Source organism: Pseudorasbora parva, chromosome 16 (genome assembly GCF_024679245.1).
Source record: "Pseudorasbora parva isolate DD20220531a chromosome 16, ASM2467924v1, whole genome shotgun sequence".
NCBI classification, from domain to species: domain Eukaryota; kingdom Metazoa; phylum Chordata; class Actinopteri; order Cypriniformes; family Gobionidae; genus Pseudorasbora; species Pseudorasbora parva.
Genome location: NC_090187.1, coordinates 32,720,213 through 32,744,223, shown reverse-complemented (window position 1 = coordinate 32,744,223; position 24,011 = coordinate 32,720,213). Strand labels below are relative to the sequence as shown.

The 24,011-nt window shown below is 38.7% G+C and overlaps 1 protein-coding gene across 1 annotated transcript in view; it reads right to left on the bottom strand.

Moving 5' to 3' along the window:
- The window catches only part of itpr2 (inositol 1,4,5-trisphosphate receptor, type 2), a 108,063-nt gene extending 85,703 nt beyond the window's left edge, over window positions 1–22,360 (bottom strand). Inside the window, exons 1-2 of the mRNA XM_067420330.1 lie at window positions 22,005–22,360; window positions 552–622 (exon numbers count right to left, since the gene is read on the bottom strand). Coding sequence (XP_067276431.1) covers window positions 552–622; window positions 22,005–22,096 — 163 coding nt within the window. The 5' untranslated portion in view covers window positions 22,097–22,360. The remainder of the gene's footprint in view (window positions 1–551; window positions 623–22,004) is intronic.
- Window positions 22,361–24,011: the final 1,651 nt, after the last annotated feature.

The window sequence follows — 24,011 nt, the reverse complement described above, 5'->3', positions numbered from 1 at the left end:
GTATACCGCAATAAAAGCTTCAGCAATTAATCGCAACATGAAAATTTGATACCAGCACATGCCAAGAGGATCGATTGTATAGTCCTTGCACAGATGTGACCCTAATAATAAATGAATACAGCTCTGATTTCAAAAATAATTAAATGACCCTCAATATTGTTTCAAAGATACTTTTTGATAGCTTGAAACAACAGTATAGCTTATAGATTATCTACTTTTTAGTTAAAAGACTATCTTGACTCGTTTAACTACTTTAAATACGTAACATGTAGTTTGATGAGCTAGTTTCAAAGTAGCTCATCCCAACACTCCTCCTTCTAGAACTGATATCCTTCTACTCCTAGAAACTTAAGATCACGTAACTTTGGCCAACTAACTTTCCACTAGTGTCAAACTAGTCACATTCTGGTCAATCTCGGTTGTTGTTTTCTAAATGTGCATTATAAATCTACAATTGATTGATATATCAACAACAACAGTCCATTGGCTAATAACGGTGCTAATATGTTAGCATTTGGCCATTTAGTATGATTGTTGTTGAACCAACTCACCTCGAAATTTTTTCGGTGGGTTTGTAAGATCCCCAGCCTCTGGCTGCACCACACATCTGTCATCCACCAACCTGAGGGGGAAATATGACAACTCATTAGTATTTATACATTGAGTGTCAAAGATTTCTTGACTGACTGACAAAGTAAACACACACACACACACACACACACACACTTTTTGCAGCATATTTCCCCCCAAGATTTTTCTTTGTTCAGACAAGCAGCACACATCAGATTTCTTGAAGACATGGGTTGGCCCATGACTCATGACTCAACACAGGATAAGCAGTTCGGGGAATGGATTTATATATGGTTGGAAATATTTTATTAAAATGAGTCTCATCAAAAAAATCAAAAAATCAACATATTTTTCATAATTACACTGTGGAGCTTATACCATTCAAAAGTTTGTTGTCAATACTTTTTTTTTTCAACAAATTAATAATATATTTTTTTTTTGTGACAGTAAAGATTAGAGCTGCACAATTCTGGATAAATGATAATCACAATAGTTTTTTTTCTGTAGTTTTTTGTTTTGTTTTTAGAAGCGCAAAGATTTGCCTCTTTGTCGTGATCTCTGTTTGAAACCTGCATTTGAATCTGCAATGCAAATGAATCTGATGTTCTGAGGAGTATGTGCGGCTTGCTGTCAGTCACGCCACCGGTGTGGATACTGTACTTTGGAAGCACAGATTCTACATCTTGGAAGGATGAGAAAAATAAGAATTTCACCGGAAAATGTAATTCGAACAAGTCTGCCACTTTGTTCTTAACAACTAAGAAAAAAGGCATTACAATAAATCGTACTACGCTAAATCAAATGTCTTAATGTCTTAAAACTTCATTTACTAGATGATCTAACAAAATGTTAATTGCTGCACTCCATTTGAAATATATTTATTTAATTCAGTTATTTTTTAGTAAAAAACAAAACAAACAGTTTGAATAAATGACTACACTTGTTTCATTAATGGATGAATGAATGATTCAGTGCAAATATATTTTCCAAGTTGCTTGTCACCACCTAGTGTAACATCTTTTAAAAAGTGATTTCCACAATTTTGATTGCTACAGTTTGCCCAAACTGTACATTTTTATTCCACTACTTTTGTGATAATTTGAATTATTGTAACAGAAATAATAATAATACTGTGTGGTTGAAAAGACATTTCATACCTATACATGACAACTGCTCTCTCTCTCTGGGCCAGTGTAAGGTTTCACTGTGATCGTACTGGTCAAAGGTTAAATAGATAGCAAATAGAATAGTTTCTGAAGGATCCTGTCTTGTGAGATGACATGATCATCTCATTACAGACTGCTGTAATGATGAAAATTCAGCTTTGCCATCACAGGAATCAATTTCACTTCAGAACATGTCAACAGAAAACAATTATTTTATATTGTAATAAATAATAATTCACAATATTACTGTTTTAACTGCATTTTTTAATACAGCATGAAATAAATACAGCATTGGTAAGTGTTTCAAAAACCATTAAAAAAAACATTTGACCAACCCATATCTTTTGAATGCTACTGTCTAAACTGAAGCAAATGTTTGTTTTTAAATATAGTAATTTTTGCAATTTTCAAAATTTCAAATTAAAGAAAGCATTCACTGTTTGAACACTGGCCAAAAAAAAGCCTCAGTCCCTTAGTGTTATGTTCTGACGTTTTTCTGGTCAAAGAGAGACCTCTTGTGGTGATTTCTAACCTAGCATGTTGTTTACATTTACAAGCAGTCTCGCGTCAGTTCAATGTCTCTCGGTGAAGGGCGATCTCATGTTTTTCACTCGTGATTTATTTTGGCCAGAAAACACGTTTGCCTGTAAGTACGAAGTCATATAGTTATCTCATCATCTAGCACTAAGAATAATAGTAATGAGATCCTTTGTTAATTAAGTTTAGTTCATTTAAAATGTGTATTTTGATCGCATATGCTAAATGTTAGCTTCGTAATGTAAATTCCCATAGAAGTTAGCATTAAGTTGGCATATTTATTTGTATATGTTTTTCAGATTCAATTTCAATATTTTTCATAAACAACTTCTGTATTTGAATGGAATACTGAAATGTATTGTTCTTTGCAGTTTTACAGTGCTTCCTGAGTAAAGTTTGGAAAGGATAAACAAGCTTCATTCTTTGTCTTGGGGAAACTGTTAACTATCTGCCGAGCTGATGTAAAAGGCTAGACTGCGCCATACACACACAGAAGCGGGGGCAGAACAGTAAAAAGGCATAACTCTTCTGACGGCCAGCGTTTTGTCGATCTGTAAGTAGAAAATCACTCAAAGCAATCATCATGACTCACAGAATAGAAGAAGAAGATTTGGATGGATTAGAAACCAGATCACAAATATCTAACTGCTCAAGAACCAGCAGACAATCTAACTGCTCAAGAACCAGCAGACAATCTGTGGCTAATTCTATGGCATTGAAAGCACGGGCTAAAGCAGAAGCCGCACGTGCTGAGCTTGCATTTGCTAGGAAAGAGGCAGAGCTAATAAAACAACAAGCCATTCTAAACGCTAGTTTGTATGAACTGAAATTAGAACGGGCGGCGGCTGCTGCTAACGCTGAAGCCGAAAGCCTTGAAGCAGCTGCTGAGGAGGAATATGAACTGTTAAATCCACTTCAGCAAATAGAAAAAAACACAATGCCTCTAACTCCAGTCGAAATTCATTGTGGAAATGCTGCAATGCAGATTCCTATCATACATCCAGGTCACCAACCTTATCAGAGTACACAAGCAGCCAATACAGTAAATTTAGTTGCAGTTTCACAATCAGATACAAGACCACAGGCGACTTCACCAGTGCGCCAGCTTTTCATGGACAGCAGTGAAGTGGACAACCAGGTCAACGCGTCACCAAGTAAAATCAGTGAACACAAGTTTCTTGAGCAAACTCAACATCACTCGTACAAAAGAGAACCAATCTGGACACCAAATCAGATATCCAGCACTGCACAGAGACAACCATACAGTGAGCTCTCCCACAATGTGAAACAAACCAGTGACGATTTCAAGCCTCCCCAGTTTTACTACACACAGCCACTCCCTACGTACAACACAAGCCCACCCAGTGCTGCAACAGACCTAGGGAAGTACCTGATGCGACGAGAGCTAGTGAGCTCTGGCCTACTGAAGTTCGACGATAAGCCGGAGAATTACTGGGCCTGGAAGACATCTTTTATCAGCTCTACTAATGACCTGAAACTCTCTGCTAGAGAGGAACTTGATTTGCTGTGCAAATGGCTCGGGCCCTCGTCATCTGAGCAAGCTAGAAGGATCAGAGCGGTACACATTCACAATGCACCCACAGGCCTCAGGATGTTATGGCAAAGACTGGAGGATGTTTATGGCTCACCTGAGGTGATTGAAAATGCTCTTCTAAGAAAAGTTGAGGAATTTCCTAAGATCTCAACCAAAGAAAACCACAAGTTAAGAGAACTGGGAGATATTCTCATGGAACTTGAAGCAGCCCGAGCAGATGGATACTTACCTGGTCTCTCATATCTCAACACCTCCCGTGGAGTAAGCCCAATAGTCCAGAAACTCCCTCCCAGCCTACAAGAGAGGTGGATTACTGTAGGATCACGTTACAAAGATCAACACAGGGTAACATATCCTCCCTTTGGAGTCTTTGTCAACTTTGTTTGTGAACAGGCAAAAATACTCAACGATCCTAGCTTTGCCTACATTACAGGAGCATGGTGTGCATCAAAGACAGAAAAGAGTGTTTATCAGCCAACCAGTCATCACGTGAGAACATCAGTTGCTGTGAGGAGGACTGAAATCTCAACAAGTGGCAGCGACAGAGATACTACAACAATAGTTAAGAAACAAGAGGATCCTGACAAACAGTGCCCACTACATAACAAGCCTCATCCATTGAGAAAATGTCGTGGCTTCAGAAACAAAACTCTTGAGGAAAGGAAAGCATATCTGAAAGAAAAACGCATCTGTTTCAAGTGCTGTGCTTCATCCACTCATGTTGCTAAAGATTGTAACAGGCCTCTGCTGTGCCAGGAGTGCAACAGTGACAAACACCTGTCAGCGCTACATCCAGGGCCCGCCCCATGGAAAACTGATGTACATGTGAGTACTGTGGATCACAGCGGGGAGCAGCAGCCGCAGGAGGCCATTCCGTCCGTGACGTCCAAATGCACAGAAATCTGTGGGAGTGTGAACACGTCAAAATCCTGTTCCAAAATATGTCTTGCCTTAGTGTATCCTGTTGGCCAAAGAGACAAAGCCATGAAGACCTACATTGTTCTTGACGAACAGAGTAATAAGTCCCTTGGAAGAACAGAATTCTTTGAACATTTTGGAATTCAAGGCACAGGGTCGAGGTACACTCTAAAGACATGCTCAGGAGTAGTGGATACAGCAGGGCGACGTGCCAGCAACTTCATAGTGGAATCAGTAGACGGTAACATCCACATTCCCTTGCCTACTCTTATTGAGTGTGACATGCTGCCAGATGACAGGTCCGAAATACCATCACCAGAGGTAGCCAGACATCATCCGCACCTCAAACACTTGGCAGACAAAATCCCAGTCCTGGATCCCAACGCGTCCATCCTCCTCCTACTTGGGCGAGACATAATACGGCTGCACAAAGTGCGTGAACAGTGTAATGGGCCACACAATGCACCGTTTGCTCAGCGACTCGACCTTGGATGGGTCATAATCGGAGATGTGTGTCTGGGTAGAACTCATAAAACCACTACTGTCAGCGTCTTCAGAACCAGTGTGCTGACAAGCGGACGCCACTCCATCCTTTACCCATGCACCAGCAACTTAATGGTCAGAGAGAAGATTGACAGCGCTGTACAACCCCACACCTTTCCATGTGTGTCTCATGCAGCCAATAAAGCAGATAGCATGAGCAGAGACGTGTTTCAAAGAACACGGCACGACGATCAGCTTGGGCTGTCCATCGAAGATCAGTTGTTCCTTAACCTCATGGATAAGGAAGTCTACATAGACGAAGCAAACTGCTGGGTAGCACCGCTGCCATTTAAGCCAAACAGGCCGCGTCTGCCCAACAACAGACAACATGCTGTCAATCGTCTCGCCTCCCTCCGTCGCATGCTGGAAAAGAAACATGGAATGAAAGAACACTTCTTCAACTTCATGCAAGCAATGTTTGATGCTGATCAAGCGGAGCTTGCCCCAGCACTGAGGCCACAACAAGAATGCTGGTACCTACCATTATTCGGTGTTTATCACCCACAGAAAAAAGACCAGATACGTGTAGTGTTTGATTCCAGTGCGAAGCACGAAGGCACCTCCCTTAATGACGTTCTTCTCAGTGGACCTGACATGAACAACACCCTACTGGGGGTCCTCATGCGTTTCCGCAGAGAGCCTGTAGCAGTAACTGCAGATGTCCAGCAGATGTTCTACTGCTTCATTGTCCATGAAGATCATCGTGATTTTCTCCGATTTTTGTGGTTCAAAGACAATGACCCAAACAAACACATCACTGAGTATCGCATGAAAGTGCACGTTTTTGGCAATTCTCCTTCCCCTGCAGTAGCCATCTACGGCCTGAGAAGAGCAGCCTTGCATGGAGTAAAGGAACAGGACAGTGATGCTACACAGTTCATCATGAGAAATTTCTACGTTGATGATGGGCTCTCCTCATTCCCCACAGACGAAAAGGCCATTGCTGTACTGAAAAACACAAAAGAGATATTAGCAGAGTCAAGCATTAAGTTACACAAAATAGCCTCTAACAGTCGTACTGTGATGGATGCCTTTCCCCCTGAGGAGCGGGCCAAAGACTTGGTGGATCTAGAGCTAAATGTTGACCCCTTGCCACTGCAGCGGAGTTTGGGACTCACCTGGAACTTGCAGTCTGACACGTTCACGTTCTGTGTATCTAGAGAAAAGAAGCCATTTACTAGAAGGGGAATCCTGTCTACGGTCAATGGACTTTACGACCCCCTGGGGTTCGTAGCACCTGTCACAATCAAAGGAAAGGTCTTAGTCAGGGAGCTGTCTGTTGAGCAAGCTGATTGGGACGCTCCTCTGCCAGCGGCGAAAGAGGAACAGTGGAGAATGTGGACGGATTCACTCTGTGAGCTTGAGCAGCTTCAAATTGACAGACCCTATGTGCCAGTTTCCTTGTGCTCCACAAAACACAGAGAACTCTGCATCTTCTCTGACGCCTCCACTATGGCCATATCAGCAGTGGCTTATCTCAAAGCAACAGATAAAAATGGAAACACTCACATTGGATTCCTCATTGGCAAGGCAAAGCTGGCTCCTCATCCCCCACACACCGTTCCACGTCTTGAGCTTTGTGCTGCTGTCTTGGCTGTTGAATTGGCAGACTTAATTAAAGAAGAGCTTGACGTAGGCATTGACAAGGTCACATTCTACACAGACAGTCGGATTGTATTGGGCTACATCAACAACACAAGTAGAAGATTCTATGTTTATGTTGCCAATAGAGTCACACGCATCAGAAAGTCTTCAAGCCCGGAACAATGGCACTTTGTCAGCACAGAACACAACCCTGCAGACCATGGGACTCGCTCAGTGCCAGCTGCCATGTTAAAAGACACCAACTGGTTCAAAGGTCCAGCCTTCTTAGCCAAAGACACCTCATCGCCAGAGGAGTTTGAGCTCATTGACCCTGAGGCAGACGCAGACATACGCCCACAGATCCAAGCTTTCATTACCAAGACCTTTGAAAGAGAGCTGGGATCAAACCGATTTGAACGCTTCTCCAACTGGAAGTCACTTATTCGAGCCATTACCAAACTCATACACAAGGCCAGGTCTTGTACAAAGGGCTCAATCGGCAATACGGATGAGCCGACACAAGCAAGGCTAATAGTCATCAGAAACGCTCAACACGATACATTTGCTGAGGAGATGAAATGCCTTTCCAGAGGCGAAGTCGTTCCAAAGTCAAGTCCTCTAAGGAAACTGAATCCAATTGTGGATAAGGACAGCCTGCTGAGAGTCGGAGGACGCATTCATTTGGCTGACATACCCTGGGAAGAAAGACATCCAATCATTGTCCCCGGAAAACACCACGTAGCAACCTTATTGGTGAGACATTACCATGCAAAGGTCGCTCATCAGGGAAGACATCTGACAGAGGGTGCTGTTCGCTCTGCTGGACTGTGGCTGATTGGAGGCAAGAGACTGGTGTCAAGCATCATACATAAATGTGTGACCTGTTATAAGCTGAGAGGAAGAATGGAAGAACAAAAAATGTCAAACCTACCTGCTGAACGACTCAACCCAGGTCCTCCGTTCACAAATGTAGGTGTCGACGTGTTTGGCCCATGGACCATAAGCTCAAGACGAACTCGAGGCGGCATTGCAGAGAACAAACGCTGGGCAGTCATCTTTACTTGTATGGTAACAAGAGCTGTGCATATTGAAGTTCTTGAGTCTCTGTCCTCCTCAAGCTTTGTTAATTCATTAAGGAGATTCACAGCTGTCCGTGGTCCTGTCCGTTTGTTTCGTTCTGACCAGGGAACAAACTTCATTGGGGCATGCAAGGAACTTCAGATCAAATCTGATGACCAGGAACTAAATGCTTACCTTCACAATCAAAGCTGCACCTGGACCTTTAATCCTCCACACTCTTCCCATATGGGTGGAGTGTGGGAGCGTATGATAGGTATTGCCCGTAGGATACTGGATGCTCTGTTGTTACAGACAAACACTACCCACCTGTCTCATGAAGTTTTGGTCACACTCATGGCTGAAGTTATGGCCATCATGAATGCCAGACCCCTTGTTGCTGTGTCATCCGACCCAGATATGCCCACAGTGTTCACTCCTGCCATGCTGCTGACACAAAAAGTCGACCAAGTGCTGCCACCAGCGGGACAGTATGACCTTAAAGACCTATACAGCAAGCAGTGGAAGCAAGTACAGGCGTTGGCCGACTCATTCTGGAAGCGCTGGCGTCAAGAATACCTGGTGTTACTTCAACCAAGGAAAAAGTGGCACGTGGACAAGCCAAACCTGAGTGAAGGAGATGTTGTGCTGCTCAAGGATGCTCAGGTCAAGCGGAACGAATGGCCTGTCGGAGTGGTGGTGAACGCAATTCCCAGCAAAGATTCTAAAGTTCGCAAAGTGGATGTGAGGGTGGGCAGAAAGGATACTCAGAGGGTGTATTCTAGACCAGTCTCAGAAGTTATTCTACTTGTAAAAAGGGAATAGTGTTATAATACATTATAACAAGCGGGGAGTGTTATGTTCTGACGTTTTTCTGGTCAAAGAGAGACCTCTTGTGGTGATTTCTAACCTAGCATGTTGTTTACATTTACAAGCAGTCTCGCGTCAGTTCAATGTCTCTCGGTGAAGGGCGATCTCATGTTTTTCACTCGTGATTTATTTTGGCCAGAAAACACGTTTGCCTGTAAGTACGAAGTCATATAGTTATCTCATCATCTAGCACTAAGAATAATAGTAATGAGATCCTTTGTTAATTAAGTTTAGTTCATTTAAAATGTGTATTTTGATCGCATATGCTAAATGTTAGCTTCGTAATGTAAATTCCCATAGAAGTTAGCATTAAGTTGGCATATTTATTTGTATATGTTTTTCAGATTCAATTTCAATATTTTTCATAAACAACTTCTGTATTTGAATGGAATACTGAAATGTATTGTTCTTTGCAGTTTTACAGTGCTTCCTGAGTAAAGTTTGGAAAGGATAAACAAGCTTCATTCTTTGTCTTGGGGAAACTGTTAACTATCTGCCGAGCTGATGTAAAAGGCTAGACTGCGCCATACACACACAGAAGCGGGGGCAGAACACTTAGGTTCTTTGAGGCACCTTGCTCAACATGGCATGTTAATGGCTTGAATTTATGTTAGAGATGAGGCAACATTTTCATCAGATATTGAACAAATGGATCAGATTAAATTACTTGTTAAATAAAAGTGCAGAAAATCCATCATTAAGATCAGATTTGAATTCAAGTCAGATTTGTGTTTAGTCAGTTCAAACTTCAAACAAAGTCAATCATCTGTTCCCAAACATAGATACTATCCAATGGCGGATGTAAAGCAGCAGATTGGTCCAGCATCATTTACTGAAGTCCCGCTGTGGACACTGACTGATCTACGAGAGATTACCAAAAACATTTCAATGCTTATTAGGGCCACTGCCACGCATCAAACCAAAGAGTGGCAGTTTGTAAGATACTCAGTGGATACACAAGACAGAAGCACATCAGAAAGAGCACGGCAGAAACAAAATGAGCAACGTGAGTATTTAAAAAGACCTCAGGTTTTATTATCAAGAAAAGAGACTTAGTAGGCTTAGTAGTAGTATATCAAAGCAAACAGCTTCCTCTCACGAGGACAAAACTGAAAATGCTTATATGATCCTAAATCAACAAACTATTCAACTCGTTTTGAATGCAGAGCATATTTGCCCACTCTATAGTCAATGCAAACTCATACAGACTAATTTAATTACACACTATCCTCCGTCATTGTGTACACAGGCACTTACAACAGAATAAGGTTATACGGAAATGCTGATTTTTTTCACAATATAACTTTGTTTAGTTTATTACCAGGGATTTGAGGGGCAACTGAACTTATGTGCCTCTCTTTAAACATAAAGAGGCTTTTTGTGAACGCCTGACTTTAGATAAAGGAGGAAGCTGCAGTGTTCTTTGTAGGCCTGATAAACGTACTAAAACACCCAGGCTTCTTCCCCCACCATTATAGTTAAAACTAAAAATAGGGAAAAACTTATCAAGGGCAGCTCATGGTTTTCTTAATGATAGCATTTGACTCAATTCTGGCTATCTTCTGAACACAGATCTGTAAATAAATACTTCGGCAATAAAATGTTGAAGTTCACACCACTGCGCTGAACTGACCGGAGGAACATGGGTGTGTACTGCGTATAGACTCTTAAAGGTCGCTTACATGTCGTGTTGACAGTAAAATGAAGTTGCTGAATTTATGAATCTGCTAAATGCTTGATGAAGGGAATTAAACCAACATTCGATTTACACAACCTCAAGCTAATCTTCCTTGCTTACAATGGCAGAAGACACACACACAAAAAAAGAATGGTGTGAGGTCACACTACATAAACCGCAACACAGAACACTTAAAAGGAAATGCCACACAGACAGAAAGGCCGTTAGGCAGTTGCATTATTGTTTGCCTGTTACTCTCTGAAGCTCATACCCCTGATCGGCAGCAGTGTTTCCCCAAACTTTTATGTACCCCTTTGTACCTAAAATTCCCTTTCATCAACAACAAATCACTGAAAACAAATATGATTCATCAAGTGAACACTTGTGATTTATGTTAATGAAAAGACTATGTCCCGGTTTCACAGACAGTGAATCTAAGCAGTCTGTAGCCTATTATTTTTATCTTCATAAATATTTTTTATCTTCTGAACGTTCCTTAGAACAAAAAAAACATTACTGGTGCATCTTGAGACAAAACAATTGCACTGACATATTTAAGATATGTCAGTGCAAGTCGCTTTTAAGTTAAAACAGCTCAAACATGAATTTCAGTCTGGGACTAGGCTTAAGCCTTTTCTGTGAAACCGGGTATATGCGGCACTGCGGCAGGTCATCATATTGGTAAAATACAATAAGTAAGATGTAACAAATAATAATAATAATGCATTCGATTTATATAGCGCTTTTCAAGGCACTCAAAGCGCTTTACATTGAAGGGGGGAAACTCCTCAACCACCACCAATGTGCAGCATCCACCTGGATGATGCGACGGCAGCCATATTGCGCCAGAACGCTCACCACACACCAGCTGATTGGTGGAGAGGAGACCGAGTGATGAAGCCAATCAGGATATGGGGATTATTAGGAGGCCATGATGGACAGGGGCCAATGGGCAAATTTGGCCAGGATACCGGGGTTACACCCCTACTCTTTATCGAAAGACATCCTGGGATTTTTAATGACCACAGAGAGTCAGGACCTCGGCTTAACGTCTCACCCGAAGGATGATATTTTCATAACGTAACGATACCTGTCACGATTCGATACATATCACAATACTGAATCACTTGCGAATGCGATACTTATATATTCAAGCATATGGTAAAAGGTTAACATTGTTACCCTTTTGTTAATCTTGTTAACCATTATTAACCTTGGATATATTGTTATTACACCCCTAACAATAAGCCCATAAAGTGTGGGGAAAGCTGTTCTATTTAATTATTGCAGTTTTAAAAAAAATTCATATTTTATTTTAGTATTATTAGTTTCTGTGCTTTGAGACATAAACATATTGTTTTAGTATAAGCATTGCGAAAAAGAAAGAAGACCATTCAATTACATTTATAAATATCCTTCAAAAGTAAGAAAAGAATACATTTGCAAATACCTAATTTCCAGGTCTATAACATCAAGTAATGGCAAGTTGCCCTATGACTGGTAAGTGTTGCTCCGAGTATATAATGTCACACTGTAAAAAAATACCCATCAAATTGACGGTAAAAAAACGGCAGCTCTGGTTGCCAGAACTTTACCGTAAAAAATACGGCAGTAACGTTTTAGGTTTTACGGGACAACAGCATATAATTTAAAGGTTTATAATGTGGTAATTACGGGTAAAAATGGTTTGTTTTACAGTTAAAAACCCTATAATTTGAAAGTTTATATTGAAATAATTATGTTTACACAGTACACTATAAAACAATTACGGTAAAAAATATATATATTGAACTGAAATATTAAATTACCAACTTATTGAAATGCTAATATCTGTTATGTTCCTTTTATATAATTTGACAATCACCAATTACAGTGGCGATGTGAATCATGATGAATCAAAGCTCATCACAAGCAGCTTTTGGAGGGACAATATTTATGTATACAGGGTATATACACCAATCCTTAAGTTAAATTTACTACTTTTTAATACCTTTTTTACTACCTTCAGAATATTTTTTAAAACCATCACGACACTGAATTGCAAGTGTTAATCAGCGACCTTTCTATTATTTACAGAGATTTTGACATATATAACAAACAAAAAAGAATAGATTTAGAATCGACACCAGGAGGAAATCTGTTAAGTTATCATTCAGACACAGTTAAACACATCTCAACATTCACAAAGGTTGGTGAAGGAGAAGCATTACTGCATACACATTTGATTTCAATTAATAATTGGTAATTCAGCAATTAAATTATTTAGTGTTTTTTCCCAACAACAAAACCTGAGCCAAATATTACATTTCTATAACTGTGATAAGTTGTTGAATTAAACAAAATACTAAAAACTAGTCAATCGATTAAAAACTTAACTAGATTAATCACACATTTTTTCTGTGATTAATCGCAATAAAAAAAGTTTTTGTACGTTTTTAATATAATAATTTCACAGTTAATCAAATTAATGTAGAAACAACATAAAGACAGTATATTTTAAATACTTGTTTAAATGGCATCTTTTTATGAATGAAGGCCAGTATTACTGATATCAATTACTGATTTTTTTTTTTACATTCATTATTAGGATTTCAAAAATATAACAGTTTTTAATTTAAGTAAACTTAAAACAATGCTAACATAAATCCATAATAAATGTCATGTTTATTCCTGCCCTTCCTGTCTTAACAGTAAGGAAATATACAGAAATGTAATACAGTTATCAAAGTTATATGTAGTCTGCACTGCATAAACTATAAATTAAATAGTTAATCCTTATTAAAGCTACAAAAGTTATTTAGTCAAGCGCAGCGAGTCATTTTCTCTGTTCCCTTTGTTCTTTAACTTTACTGACAGGAAGCTTTATTGGCTGCGGTCCCTTTAAGAGCAGACAGACACGCGGATCAATGGATCGCGCCTCATTCTCTCACAACTCTTTGTTCATTTTAGACTATATATACATCGTTTAAGATTGCTCTTATGAGGATAGTCGTTGAAGATATGCCTTGAAGCAAGTCTAAAATAAAACGTAAGCCAGCCACTTCTGTTGAGCGCGCTGTGCTCTGAGATGATGCCGAACGACCACTGAATATGACGTCAGCATCAAACATACGCTGAGACGGAGACGAAAGATCTTTGATTATGTGCCCAGATATAAAGCCCATATTTAAACGAACTAACGCGAACGCAGATAGAATTTCAATCAGAATAGGACACCTGATAGTCTGAAAAAATAATACCTAATTTGGAAAGAAATAATACCTCTGAGGCCAAATTTAACACTTTTAATGGCCTTAAATTTGACAATTTTGATTTATCACTTTTTAATACTTTTTAAAACCCCGCGGACACCCTGGTATAGAAGGTGCACACACAAACACTAAACACCAAACACCATCATGGTAACACACATGATATTTTAAAAATGCAATAAACATTAATTTAACATTAGATGTAACATAAAACCTTAATGTACATAAGTGATTAGAAAAAACTAAAAATAAACAGTTAATTCAATGAAAATGCATCAAATGCGAAGTGTCATGTGGGGAATTCTGGGAATGTCAATTTACGTTTTTTCACTGTTAATTACACAATGACCTGTTCTTTTTCACTTCGAAAAACTGTAAATTTAACGGTATTATACTGTAAAATAAAATAAAATGTATAAATCCTTTAAATTATACAGTTTTGAACTGTAAAATAAATCGTTTTTAACCATAATTATTACATGATAAACCTTAAAATTATATGCTGCTGTCCCATAAAACCTAAAACATTAGTGCCATATTTTTTACTGTAAAGTTCTGGCAACCACAGCTGCCGTTATTTTACCGTACATTTTATGGGGATCTTTTTTACAGTGCAGAGGTTACATTCTTTATTTAAAAAAATGCAATTTGCTTTGGCACAGTCAAGTTAACTGAAGGATTATGAAAATATCTAATGCTTTATTAAAGTCTGTCTATCCTCTCATTAAGCTTTAGGTATGTCTCAATTTAATAGCAATCTGAAATAGTACATAATTATCAGGGGGAAAAACAACCAGAGAGCTTCCAAGCCACCACAGATAGAGCCACTCCACCGAATGATGACTAAGCCAAGTAAGTGCTGCAAATTGACTTTTTCAGAGTGACAAATTGTTTTATTGTTTAATTTGCTATGTCTGCACACTTCCTCATCTTCCTGTGCATCTGTATTAGTGTATTAAACAAAGACATTAAGTGCATTAATAGGATGTGTTTTAGAAGGGGAGGTTAGACAGGAAAGGTGCTAACAGTCTAGTTTTACATGCTCATAAATGAGTAACAGAGTGCTTCTAGTTCTCTTTAAACTGTTTGACAGCCAGCAATCTTCAAAAGACACAACAAAGTACACCAAGTTAAACATGAACCAAATGTAAGCCTGGTCGGCAGTGTTCAAACATGCTAATTATAGCTCCATTACTTGATGACAGGTGAAGGAGTTAGACCTTGTCTAAGCAAAATGACCATACTTGGCTAGCTACAAGTAAAGCATGTTATTACAAATTCTATTATTTCACATAAAAGAGAAGCTGTTTGTATTTTGTATATAAGAAATTGAGACAAAAATCTACTACATTTGCTTTTACAACCTTGAACTGATTTAGTATACAGAACTAAACCACGCACTTTATTGTCCTTTTAACCAAACTACTTTCAAATTATGGCCATAAATGTTTATTATGTAGAATTTCAACCAATCAAGCCTCTTATCAGTTGTTCCTCTAGGTTTACATCACAACGAGTGCTTGGTACCTAAACAAAGGCAAGCCTTTCTAATTGAAGTCCATTCAACGTCCATTGACAGCCTGGGAAATAATCCAAGACCGCCCTGTTTAGGATCAGAAGAAAGGCTTTGGATATGTTCGGCATGGAGTACAAGTATACTGAATACTGCAAAGTATCCACTGCATACTGCCTACTAAGTTTGCATAATAATATGAAAAAAAAGCAAACATAAAAATGGCAGTTTGCTTAATTTGTGAAACATATCCTGGAAGTCTCACATTCGTTTCACTTCATTCATCACACTGACAGAAAGTTAATTCAAACATATTGCATTCTGGGTACTCCCACAAAGTGCAAAAGTGGCTACCTACTTTTTCAGCAGCCCTGGTTCCGGACATATTTTTCCCGTAAGGGTTTCATAAAAGTCTAGTTATAAGTCATGAACCAAACAAACCAGCCCACGAGGTGAATCATAACATGACAAACTTTGATTTGACGAAAAAACGTATTGGAAAAATCTGATAATAGGAACTTAGCGGCTTTAATAAAGGAAAGAACTATAACCACATGAAACATTGTGAATGACATTATTGATTTAAAGACGTTGATTTGATGAGGTCAACTGTAAAACGTTGCCACTAACTCGCATGTAAACAGTTTACAGATGAGGCTTTTGTGCCACACTCTGCTTCGTAACTTCACGAAACGAAGTACACCATAGTAAATCTCACAGCTTTATTTAGAGCAGTTTGTCTTGATTCAAACAAGCCTGCACACAACATAACATGATGCGGAAATCTTGAGAAAATCCTCAAGGAGTGACATGACATACTGCTATTGTATGTAAGCTATAGGACTTCCGGGATCCAACGGTGTGTTACGATCATGACATTGTGTTCCAACAGAGCACGTCTGGACTGATCGTTCAGATTGACAGGTCTTGATGTACCGGTCCATGTGATATAGAATAGGAGCGGGCAGCTGAAACAGCACTGGAAGATCATCGCAAACTTGATTTTATGACCTACCATAAATATATCAAGCATGAATAAATAAAATAAATCAATAAAATGCATAACTTTTTCTGGGGTCGGCAGTGTTGTAACATAAGTACTTCCAATCTTGATCAAAATCTATTTTTTTTTAAGGTTTTCTAATGAGAAATCATGTTGTAAAAGCAATACAAATGCTGTGACAGGTTGTCAGGTGTGCCGTGAAAATGATAGAATTCCACAAAATAAGTTCAACAAAAATGCTACAAATAAGAATATCATTGCGCTGTCGAGTCGAAACCTTTCATCTCTATAATTTTGTAATTTTTATCTTTTGTAATTTTTGTTAGATAAAATTAATGATATTGGTCATTCTTCTGTATGTGGGTTTTACAAATATTTAACCAAAGCATTTTAAAGAGGTTTTGATTAAACCATGTAACTCCATTGGCTCCTCAAACTGTCAGTCAAACCTTAAAACTCCAGCCCGCCTCCATATAGAATGTGCAGCACAGTTTGGAGATCTCTGCATTTGCGACAGTGAACAAAGAGCTGATGTTTGAGAAAGTATGACGATATGTAAATGTGTTGTTTTATTGTCAACAACATTAAGCGCTCACAGCTAGGTGTTTTCAGCAGGCTAAAAATTATTTGGTGGACATGTGGCCTTAAAGGGTTAGTTTACCCAAAAATGAAATTGATGTCATTAATGACTCACCCTAATGTTGTTCCACACCCGTAAGACCTCCGTTCATCTTCAGAACACAGTTTAAGATATTTTATATTTAGTCCGAGAACGTATCCAAGTTCACACTATACTGTCCATGTCCAGAAAGGGAATAGAAACATCATCAAAGTAGTCCATATGTGACATCAGTTAGTTCATTAGAATCTCTTGAAGCATCGAAAATACATTTTGGTCCAAAAACAACAAAAACCACGACTATTCAGCATTGTCTTCTCTTCCGTGTTTGTTTTCAAACCTCAAATAAAGATTCAAACGGTCATGAATCAGCGGACTGATTCATGATTCGGATAGCCAATGTCACATGATTTCAGCAGTTTGACAGTTTGACCAATGGGGTAATCTAGCACCCTAAAAGCGTACCACCCATGGAAGCGGCCATTGCTAACCAAGCCATCACCTGCTGTTAGCATCGCATTGACTCTCATTCATTTTTGTGTCACTTTGACAGTGAATATCTTTACATCTGAGGCGTTTAAAGACTCCATTTGTCCATTGTTTATTTCTAAAGAAACATGACAATGTATAAAAGGCTCCATTACCTTGTATCTTACACTATCGCCCCGCAGAAGCTGTTTTTGTACAAATAGGCTAACGATTGCGTCATAACCAACGCGACTCTGTCGCACAGTTGAGAAATTACCGTATAGACCTGAGGAGACGCTCACAGGCAATCTTTTACTGTCTATTAGGCAGTTGGGGGGACGTGGAAACATAAAGTCAGAGAAAGTCAAGGGAGAAGAATAGGGAGGTGCCCATAGTGAGCCAAAAGCTAGGAGGCAAAACATTTAAACAACGTGATCCAGGTTTCACTTTCCACAACTACTAGAAGACTTACAATTGTCAGACAGGTTGCTCACGTCACATCTACGTTGTCAAGCTCAGTCTGAGGCTGCGCGGTACGCTTAGCCATCAGGAAGTAAGTGCTTCTAACTGACTTCACTTTTCGCCGTTGAAGTCTATGGGATCGCTCCGTCCATTTCTTTTACTGTCTATGAGTTTGACACACGATCATCATCAATCATGATCAATCCACTGATTCATTACCGTTTGAATCTTTATTTGAGGTTTGAAAACAAACGCAGAAGAGAAGACAATGCTGAATAAAGTCGTAGTATCTGTTATTTTTGGACCAAAAAGTTAGCCTGACAAGCCAGACCCACATCAAGATGTTTGGTCTGGAAACTCACCATTGACAGGGCTCAATCAGAGGGGCGGGATAAACGGTTGTCTTTCAAACTCCCTCTGCACGCAATTGGATAGCGCTACAACCAACCAGAGCAACGAAGGTGAAGCAGAGCTCGTTGACTGATTAAACATTCGCTGTATCCGGTCGGCAAAACTCAGAACACATCTTCCCTTTTTAAGAATGACTTCAGTGCCGTTCTCTGTTCTTTTCTCAGAGAAAAGCTTAACTCCAAGTCTTCCAGAGTCGCGGTCAAAGCTGATTCGAAAGACCGCCCTTCGCCAGTTTCTGTGTTTTCTAGAAGCACGCGCAACTTGGCCGCCATTATATTAAGCCCCGCCCACCGACTCTATATACGATGTGATTGGCGCGACCAGAGTTTGGCGCTTAAAGCTCAGAAGTAAATTGAGAGTTGCTAGATGACACTCGCGGCAGATTAGATTTGCTGCCGCTAGGGTGCGTCTAGATTTCTAGGCTACCAAAATGTATTTTCGATGCTTCAAGAGATTCTAATTAAGGGGGGGGGGGACACTCAGTTTCAGTCAATCTCATGTCAATCTTGAGTACCTATAGAGTAGTATTGCATCCTTCATATCTCCGAAAAGTCTTTAGTTTTATCATATTTATAACAGAAATATGGGCTGTACCGAGTCTTTCCGGAAAAAAACGAGCGCCTGGAGGCGTATCGAGTGGGCGGAGCTAAAGAATGACGAATGTGCACAAAGCGGTGACGTCCTCAAGCGTAGAGAAACCCATCTATCTCAGCTAATACAGATAATGATCCACAATCAAATCTGAGGCTGAAATAAATTGAACAGGAGAAACGGCAACATCAGGATGTCCGTCTCTGTGGTATGTACTGTATTTAGGGGCCTTTGTGTGTCTTTACGCGCAGTTTATGAGGACATGATTCGGTTTATGGACTATTGTATGTGACTAGACCTTAGAGGTAGCAGGCAGAGCGGTTTTGCACGTCAGAGTCAGACTAGTGTTATACAGAACAACAATGGAGTAACCGTTAGCGCATTTGAATGACGAAGCACGCAATCGTGTCGTTTACGGATGTTTACTCATGCGACGGTAGCCAATAGCAGAGACATTTGAAGTTGATTTACTCACCGGCTGCTTCCAAAGCAGGACCGAACCTTTACCGCTGGGACCGCTCCGTCAAAAACACACTTCTTTGGTATGATTTGGTGAAGTCCTGTGACAGCAGTGACCGTGGAAATCCACTTTGCGACGCGACTGAAGCGATGCCTTGAAGCTTCCCGTCATTTCTGCGTTCAAATCGGTTCAAATGCAGCGCTGCCTTCCCGGAATGCTGTGCTGAAGCGTTGAAGTCGCTCGACGTCACCCATAGGAATAAAGTGGAGCGCGGCGCGTCATAAGTGTTCACGGACGACTGGATCTGCACCTGAGAGACTGTTTACGGCGTGCATTTCCTCTCTCTCCCTCTAGTTACGCGCGCGCGCAAGAGCCCGTACGGCCCATACAAGGACCTTCCGATCTATTTAACGTCAAGTAGACCCATACTCGAAAAAAACTCGCCGAAACTTGTGAGAAACCGGAAGGAGTATTTTTAACACAGAAATACTCCATCAAACGTCCAACATTAGTTTTTGAAACTTTGTCTATGTTTGGGATGGGAATCAAAGTCTTTAACAGTGTAAAAAGCTCAGTATGCATGAAACAGCATTTCACCCCCCCTTTAACTAACTTATGTTACATATGGACTACTTTGATGATGTTTTTATTCCCTTTCTGGACATGGACAGTATAGTGTGCATACACTTGGACACGCTCTCGGACTAAATATAAAATATCTTAAACTGTGTTCCGAAGATGAATGGAGGTCTTATGTGTGTGGAACGACATTAGGGTGAGTCATTAATGACATCAATTTCATTTTTGAATGAACTAACACTTTTATCTCAAGTTTCACATTAAATGGAAGTACTACTTTTAATATAATATCAGGCAGTTTGAGTAGAGAAAGTGACTAAAGCATTCGCAGTGCTTCATGGCAGTGAATGGGTGCTAAAGTGTTCTTTTAGCACAATTTGCTTGTCACGATTCTCTAACTGGTGGTGATTTCTCTGCAGAATCATGGGTAATGTAGTTTTCTACCAGGAATTCCAATGTTGAACGAGATTATTTAAAAAACTATTTGAAAATAATGCAGTTTGATGGCTTTGAGAAAAGCATATAACATTCAATTACCAACCTTGTAGCTCAAAGTAGGTCTGTCTTTACTCTTTAAAGGTTCGTAAGTCAAAAATCAACTCCCCTATGGAGAAAATGAATGGGAATTTTTCTATTATTCTTATTTTCAAGAACACGACTGTACATTTTAGCAGATGTAGTAGGTCATCTGGGGTCGATGCACAAATTCTACATACTGTACTGTGCACATTATACATATCTTCCAGAGACAGATATTGCAAGTGTAACAAAAGACCTAACAAAAACTGGAATGTCAACTATGCACTACAACACTGGGAACATGCAGTCTGACAGCTCCCATTGACACGAAGTTTGCTCAAATGTCACACTTCAAATGCAAGAGCACATTACTACAAGAACTGTGTGTAAACTAGCCTGCATTTCAGAATACATCCTCTCAAACAAAACCTCTGTGCTGTGGTTACATATGAATCATAACAATAAAGTGAAAAACTATATAGGCTACCTGAAGTTTTACAAACACTGATAGTACTGCTTTGTCATGAATTGCGAAAAGTGACAGAGAAGTGACCGTTGCAGCAATCCATCTGATGCAATGGCAAAATATTTAAGAAAGGATACGCTGTGCATATTGTGACCACAGCGAGCGTCATTTGTTCTGCACCTTAATTGCTTGATGAGTCATTGCACAACAATGCAAAAATGATTCCACGCAACCTGATATGGAGCTAGGCGGTTCAACATGTGGTTACATATTCATAACCTTTCTTAAGACTCTCAAGGAGATGTGTTCCTGCATGACCATGTGGTTAAAGTCTAATGAAATCTATTTATACTATTTATTCTCGGAAACTGTAAAATTAAATTTTACTTGATTTATTAAAGATCTACATTTATCTTATTCATTCCAAAAGTTTTAGTTTTTTGGATTTAAATTGACAATTTTCAGGCCACCCATCCTCATTTCGTCTGAGTGGGTAAATTAATTACGCGCATCCTGATTCCTGATTAATATCATTACTCTGAACGATATGATGTTGACTAACAGTATGTGTTTGTTGTAATATGTGTTTATTTGCTATACTTTGTAAGAATTCTGTAAAGTAAACATATTATAGTTATGGTTGTTAGTAGTTAATTGGCCAATTGCATGACAGGTCACATGATATCAAAATGGCGGCACCCATGAGGTGTTGACCCGCTCCATTTAAAATAAAACAGCTTTTTAAGGAAGAAAGATATGCCTAAAGTCATAACTTCATGTGATGTTCATAACTGCAATGAAATTTCTCTCAAATGTGCTGTTCATTTTTCCATGTGTAAAATGTTTTTAATTAAAACATTACATTTTTAGATTACCCCTAAATAGTTGTATTAGTGCTGGTGTGTAAACTAACAGCAAACTTTGCATTCCTGTTCATGATTTGCATGGTTGCTTTTGAAGCAATGCTGTAACCCTGCACCTCTGGCCTTCAGTATGTACTCAAATCACTTCCTTCTTCCACTCAACAAGCTTCATCTGACTGACATGAAGAGGGCACATGTATTTGAAATGATATTGAATGTTTAATATTTGACTATTGCATATTTAGGAAACTTAATGAAACGTATAACTGCCATGTTTAGTTATTTTTAAGACCAATATAATGAGTATTGGGAGGCAACTTACCCTAAAGTGCTGATAAATCCATTGACAGTTCCCTCCGCATACAGAGACACGATATCTCCAATGTGAAGGAAACTGGACCTCTGTTCCGACATGTCTGCAAATGTTTCAGAAGAGTTTCTGATACTTTAACCACTCCAGCGCAATGTGTCCATTCGACTCAATGTCTCAATCCACTTGTTTCTGCGTTTTGACAGTAACACATTTTAATCCAGCCGCCCAGCGATATGTGCTGAGCCAGTGACTTTTGAGTTGTGATTCCTCTAACTGTCGCGTTTCTTCATGTTTTCAACTTCTTCCTGTGAGACAAACGAGGCTTTTTCTCACCAATATGCCACTCGAGTGGGAGGAGACTCACTCTCTTGTCCCGTGAAATCAAGGAAGTGATGCTGTCTGTCTTTGCTGTGGTATGCAACTCATTTACAACAAAAAAGGGAGAATGCAGTTTGTGCGTTTGCGCAGTCGTGCATGCTTGTGTCGATGAGGTAGTGCAAAATAATTCGAATGATTTCGGAAGTTTCTCTTCTAAAACTTTGGCTTTTTCATTTTATTAATGACTTTAAAATAATACTGTAATGTTTTTGTATTCGTAGCATATAGAACATTTCATCTTCAATATGATATCGGTAGATACGTGAAAATATATTATTTTGTTTTTATACACGCAACATTTAGCAAAACATCATAATATTAGGCTACTTTATAAACCATTCTATTTTACCATTAATAAATGCATTGACATTTTTAAAGTTAAAAGCTTCCTTATCAGATACACCAAATGATTATTGGTCAAAGAATACTCTAAAGTATTGCATGAGATAGTGATTTGTGATTTGTAACCTATCTAAAGGATTTGCTTTAGATTTGCTTTAGATTTGACATTTGAGATAAAATGTCAAAGTTTCTTTGAATAATCTATAAGCCATCTTTGCATAATCACATAACCCAGAGTGTGCTTATCAGACGTGTGCAAAGTCTTCATTTGTAACTCATTGTTTACGTAATAATTAAAAAAAGTAAACTAATTTTCATGATTAATGGTTCTCAATCAATCACACCTGAATACATATTACAGAAGTTCTATGTAATATTTATTAATGTGTAATTTGTTGAACAAAGTTAATTAACGTCTTATCTTTTCCATTTTAAGATTTTTACCTCACAGTTAATCTATAGCTATTTAGATACATTATATGCTACTTTAATAGCATACCTTTATATAGCATACATTGCAAGCTCGTTCTAGATCTCTCGAACATTAATTCCCCCAAACTCAGGTTTGGTTAAACTTGCCTGCACTGCCATCTTGTGTCGTCTGGGATGAAATAAACAAAATAACGTTTTCTGCGTTTTTACTGAACTTTGGTTAAATAATCTAATTAATATAACTCCACAGCCAAGTTTAATCATTTACAAAGAAAAAAATATTGTTAAAATGTCACTTGTGAAACTGTGAATTGTAACCAAGATAAGATGATAGGCTACTAATAACAGAAATTCACCATATTTCTATTGTATTCTTTACTAACAAATGTCTATTCTCCCCATTAACATTAGTCTATCATTGCTCAGAATTCAGTGAATTCTATGAAGTCATTAAAAAACAAAAAAACAACATCAACAACAACAACTACGACATTCATACAAATGACTTGAATACAACTCTTCTGTGATTAACTTTTTAATTACTAAATTAATGTTACTTGAATTATTAATGAATTGACTTTTTAGATAATAGTAGCCTATAAATGTTTTTTTTTAAAACATAAACCATCAGAACACTCATTTGGAAAGAACAACTTACAGTTATTGATTTTATTAGTAAAATACCATATACATAAAAAGAAGTATGCTCAATACAAACCAAGTTTTTCAGATTTTGCAAATGACATTATATGAATTATATGTAAATCTTTTGGAACAAACAAAAAACAAAAAAGTGACGAACAAAAACAATATATTTATATATTTTCTTTCTTTCTTTCTTTCTTTCTTTCTGGCAACTAATGT